Below are 5,617 nucleotides of genomic sequence, written 5' to 3' on the forward strand. Positions count from 1 at the left end.
TCAAGCTTAGTAAGTCAATAGGATATTTTCCTGACCAAGAGTTTGTCTAATGATGATTGTTTATGCCCTTAATTTTTCATTAAAATTAATTATGATGATCATCATAGTTTTTTTCCTTGATTTCAATGATGCCTTGTGCTACTTTATTTTATGCACAAGAGAAGCAACATCATAGAAGAGAAGGAATGTTCATTCTACTCTCTTCTTACAAACTTGTGAAAGAAATGTTCTCATGCTTCATCATTTGCCCAATCCAAACTCTTGTTTCTCATGCTTGTATGGTGGATCTCATCATCCACCCAATCTGGCCAACAATTTTTGTATCTTGCAGCTCACCTAAACCGAGTTGACATCTGCTCTGAAGCAAATGGGCGAACTGGAAGTTGTCGTGGTGTCATTCACAACCAGAACTCCTTTTTCTAAGATAGATGGACATGAATCTATTTCAGTGATTACTTCAAGTTGGAGTGTTTGCTTGTTTCAGTGACTATTAGATACAGCTATAGTATTGTATCTGTTACAACACTTGTACTCTATGATGCAAAAAATTCTCATGGAGAAAGAATTATATTATCTACCATTCTTCAAATGGATTGCCAAATTGGCATATAATGATAGAGAAGACTTCAGCAATTCATGGTTTTAAGAGACACTTGACATTACTTGGAGTCATTATGATGGTGAAAGAAATAAAAATAAACAGGACAACAGCATGATTAACATAACTATGAATTGTAATACACTCACTCCATGTATAGAAAAATAAGAAAAGAAAATATTTCCCTCAAGAAAACTTCTGATTGGTATGTATGTAATGTAAACTATCCTCACTGTTTAATTAGGAACACAAACATGATCCTGTGCTATGGGTGTCACATCAGATCTCAGTAACACCGTCCTCTTCTTCTTTTCTTTTATGTACATTTGAGTTCTTCATGCATGCCTACGTGAGAACAAGGCCAGCATCAGGGTTTGCCACAAAAAAGGCCAAGGATCCAACTAATGGAGCATTGATGTAGGTGGTCGGCTCGGATTTGCGGAAATCAGCACGATCATCCTCGTAAATGTCGTCGTCGCCGGGGCCACCGACCACTGCTCCGATTTGAGGATTAGGGTTAGGGTCGGGGGACTTGTAGTAATCTGATCCATCCTTGCACGCGATGAACTGAGGGTGGCTTGAGACTGACGGCAGCGAAGAAGCCCTGTGGTGAATCCTTTCCGGATATCGATCCCCGTATCCAACCATGTACGACATCTTCATAGGATTATCCCCTAAAATGTAGTCGATCTGACAACAATAATATTCATCTTAATGTCTGAAAATGATTTGGTTATCGATCGATATCGACCATTAGATCAGCCACTGTACCTGCTTCTTGGCTTGAAGCTGAAGGGAGGCTGGGCCAACCCGAATGCTACCACAGTTCACAGTGTGTGATGACTTAGAGAGGTACTTGGCGTAGGTTAGAAGCAGGAAGGAAATGGAGGTGACGTGCTGCATGTTGCTGCCTCCGGGCTTGTAGAGCAGCCCACCAGGGGTGTATTGGATGTGTGAGGAAGAGGACTCTGGTATGAGTGTGCACATAAAGCTGTCGGCAAACTCCTTATAGGACTCCAGAGACAGCACTTGTCCTTGTATGAACTCCTGCAGGCATCAGCCATGTGAATGAATGAGATCAAGAAGCTCCCCGGAGGTAGATGTGCAGTGAGCTTTACTGACATGACACACTAGTTAACCTTGGAGACCAAGACATTGAGGCCGGCATGCTTGTTGTCCCACCCAAACTCATTGATGTTGTCATCTGCTCCAAGAGTTTTACCATTGTTTTGGATGTAGCTGAGGAAGGAGTCATTCTGTGAGGCTCTTCTTAGCCATGCTGCTCCCCATAGTAACTCATCCTGACCAAATGAAGACCACAGTGGATGAAAGAAATTTAGGCTTAGGCATGAAGGCAAAGGTTCACTGTTATCTGAAAGGAAGGTTTGGTCTGCGTAAATTGAAATGTAAGGACAGGAAACAGATATATTGCCACCATTATACTGCAACTTTTTATCCTCTACAGTCTGCTGTTTCAGCTGACAGATGTGCCACCTTATTCTTGACCCTGTCTGCATTGTTCAACAGAGGATCATTTAGATGCAAAACATGGATCTTGTCATCCCTGGATCTTGTGAAGGTGGCACAATAAATTCTACAGTAATCTAGGATGGAAAGGACTATCTAGCTCTCTTTTTCTTTTTTGCATTTGTGACATACTGTACACATGACATCACACCATCCCATCAAATCATAGACGGTGGAAATCTCAATCATCACTATGTTGAAGGTATTCTGATTGTAATATGATTGTAATATATATATAATTCGACTCATCTAATGTCTATCAAAAATTAAAACTACAAAGTACAATTGTCATGATTACCTGTAAATACCAATGAAATAATCCTCAACACTGATAATACTCTTCCACTGTGATAAGACAACAAAATTAAGACATTATATTACTTGAAGCTCAAAGAATGCCTATGATTATGTGTGGGGAGGACTAAGATTTGGGATTTCTTATTTTGACTAAGGACCATCTGAAGATGCCATAATCCTTGTTGATTGGAGTGGGCCATCTGAAGACAGGAGGAGGCTGCACACCACACAATATTTGGCATTAATGAACATCGGTGGAGGATCCAATCGATCAATAAATCTTGTGGTACTGTGGTTGGTAGCTCATGATGATTATGTGGTCCTTGTGATTGAAATAGTGTTTTATGTTGAACACAGGATGCTCTGTTTCAGCACAGAGGCACAGAGTGGGGGGGAGCTTATACCCTCATCCATCACATTGTCTACATTGATGGACCATAGAAATTAAAGAAAAACTTAACTTGATCTGCTTCTTAGCAACACCACATGACATTGGTAAATATAAGAGTTTTGTGTGGAAACAACCAGCAGATCTTCAAAGAGACAAACTATCTTATTCAGGCGGCAAGGAGGCACTTTGATCATGTAGATTGGACCAAGCTTGGATCCAACACCCCTTCACATGAATTTAATGGATCATACAAAAACACTCATCTAATGTTCTGTTTCTATTCCAACTTTTTCTCTTTTTGTGGTTTATTTTTATGAGAAAAGTTTTACTATTTTACACTGAAATCAACACACAGTATGATTCTTCTTAGCAATTCTCTCGTCAATCCTAAAGCCATCCTTTGCAGGTGGAAATCTAAGGAGATGAATGAAGAGAGAAGATTGACTTGCCTGATACCCATCGAAGTCACAGTAGAAGGGGCAAACTCCAGCTTTGAGCCCGGGATCATCACTGTAAGCTCCCTTGTAAGTGTCCGCGAACTCGAACGCCCTCACCGCGTTCTCCAACAGCTCCCTGGAGTAGTCTGGATCGTCGTCGCGGAACACCATCGACGCCGCCGCCAATGCGGCCGCCGTCTCAGCCGCCACCTCGGACCCCGGCCTCTCCGCGCTCACGCTGTACACCGTCCTCGCCGTGTCCATGTCCTCCGGCCGCTCCCAGCAGCTATGGTCGCTCACAGGATTCCCCACCTGAGTGCACAACATACTAGAGTTTACTGATGTTGTGTGCTATACAGCCAACGCCATCGAAATCATGGCACCGAGTTGTGACCTGAACGAAGACAAGGCCGGGGTGGGAGACGGTCTTCAGCAGGTAATCCGTGGCCCATCGGATGGCCACCGCCGCGTTCTGGAGCTCCTCGGCCGGCATAAGTTCGCCGAACTCGACGACGCTCCATGACAGCATTGTGGTGGTGAAGGCCATAGGGAAGCCAAACTTGACGTTGTCGCCGGCGTCGTAGTAGCCTCCGGTGAGATCGACCCCGGCCTCGGAGCCATCGGACAACGCCGAGTCTCCGCGCCACTGGGCTCGCTGCTCCGGCGGGAGCTTCCCGGACCTCTGGCCTTCAAAGAACAGTATAGATTTGGCCAATGCATCACGGTAGTCATGACCACTCGCCTGTGTCCATGACAGGCCTAGTAGCAGAAGAAGAAGACACCATGGTTTCATGACTACCGCCAATGCAAGGGTAATGTGCCTGCTAGATTGCAACGTTAGCGCCTTGAGAAGATGCCTCCCAATAATTATACAGTGGGAGGGGTAAGTAGGACAAAGGAGGAGAATCACGGGGACGAGAAAGGGAGGTCAGGGAGGGCGGTGGCCGCCGACAGGCATGGTGTTGTCAGCTAATCACATGCATGCTTCTCCAATGGGAGTGGGGCCATTACCCATGTTGGAGTTGAGGTGAAGCCATAAGATTGGAAGCAAGTTTTGCTTTGGTCGACAGCAGAATGTGGCTCTTCAACTATGTCTTGCCGAAGCTGATGCTGCTGCTTCTACATTTTCTACCATGTTAGCATCGGAGAGGCAGACTTGTCCTAATCTCCGACATAATTAACGGATAATATAAGTTGGGGAAGGAATCATGAAACTGACAAGTGAAATATAATGATAAAGCACATTTGAATTAGTTAGAACATATTAGAAGAGAGGATTTTCTTCGATATCTACTATCGTGCCCTCATAAGATTGAGGTTCTGTCAAGGATGTTAATCTTGGACCAATGCAATGAAAATAGATCGAGGCTTCGTGAGTGAGTCTGCCAGTTGATCAGTCGTATGCACGTGAGAAACACTAGTTGATGTCTGACAATTTGATCTCATACGAAGTGAAAATCGATGACAATCTGATTCCTCCTGTTTTAATTAATTTGTCTCTCCTTGATCGAAGCTAATCCTACGTCACTTAAACGCACATTAAATCATAAACACTCTCAATTGGTTTCATCATCACTGATATTCAACAATTATTACACTAGATGCATGCTATTTTGTTTCTTCTATTATCAAAAATATTATTTTCATTTAATGTTTGACAGTTCGTGGATATAAATTAGTTTTTGAGAACAATAGTTGTTCAATATTATTATATGATGAGATCATCACGAGAGAAACATTGCATAATGGTTTATTTATACTAGACACTGATCCACATATCATGAATGTAAGTGTGTCCAAGAAGAAACGAGATTTGGTGAACAATGCATATGTGTAGTATTGTAGGCTAGGTCACATTCATGAGAGAATGATTCAAAAGTTGCTAAAGGATGAATATCTAGATCCATTAGACAATGAGTCATATGCAACTTATGAGCCTTGCCTTCGTGAAAAACTAACAAACTCTCTAATTAGTAGAACTAGAGTGAGAGAGGCACTAAGCTACTGGAACTCATATATAGCGAAGTATATAGACCCATGTTAACTCATGTCATAGGTGGTTACTCCTACTTTATTATTTTTACTAATGATTTCTCAAGGAATGAACATATGTACTTGATGAAGTACAAGTCTGAGGCTTTTGAGAAATTTAGAGAGCATAAGAATGAAGTGGAGAACTAGATTAGAAAGAGTATCAAGACACTTTGATCAGATCGACGAAGTGAGTACTTGAGTACAGAGTTCACGTAGTTCCTCAAGGACCATGGGATTCTATCCCAATGGATACCTCCTTATACACCTCAGCTTAATGGTGTATCTAAAAGGAGGAATATTACACTGTTAGACATGGTGCGGTCTATGATGAAC

The 5,617-nt window shown here is 42.4% G+C and overlaps 1 protein-coding gene across 1 annotated transcript; it reads right to left on the reverse strand.

Annotated features, from left to right (window-relative positions):
- Positions 1-720: 720 nt before the first annotated feature.
- Positions 721-4,211, reverse strand: LOC103998550 (endoglucanase 23-like). The gene is made up of 5 exons (XM_009420043.3): positions 3,645-4,211; positions 3,263-3,562; positions 1,738-1,899; positions 1,370-1,645; positions 721-1,288 (listed from the first exon to the last, which is right to left on the reverse strand). Exons 1-5 carry the CDS (start codon positions 4,041-4,043, stop codon positions 944-946), a joined length of 1,482 nt encoding a protein of 493 aa, XP_009418318.2. The 5' UTR covers positions 4,044-4,211; the 3' UTR covers positions 721-943.
- Positions 4,212-5,617: the final 1,406 nt, after the last annotated feature.

Source organism: Musa acuminata, chromosome BXJ2-9 (assembly GCF_036884655.1).
Source record: "Musa acuminata AAA Group cultivar baxijiao chromosome BXJ2-9, Cavendish_Baxijiao_AAA, whole genome shotgun sequence".
NCBI lineage: Eukaryota > Viridiplantae > Streptophyta > Magnoliopsida > Zingiberales > Musaceae > Musa > Musa acuminata.

Coding starts and splice junctions, on each gene's coding strand:
- LOC103998550 (XM_009420043.3), bottom strand. CDS start 4,043: ATGAAACCATGGTGTCTTCTTCTTCTGCTACTAGGCCTGTCATGGACA. Junction 1,900..3,262: donor GTGACTTCGATGGGTATCAG/GCAAGTCAATCT, acceptor TCATTTGGTCAG/GATGAGTTACTATGGGGAGC. Junction 1,646..1,737: donor TCAATGTCTTGGTCTCCAAG/GTTAACTAGTGT, acceptor TGATGCCTGCAG/GAGTTCATACAAGGACAAGT.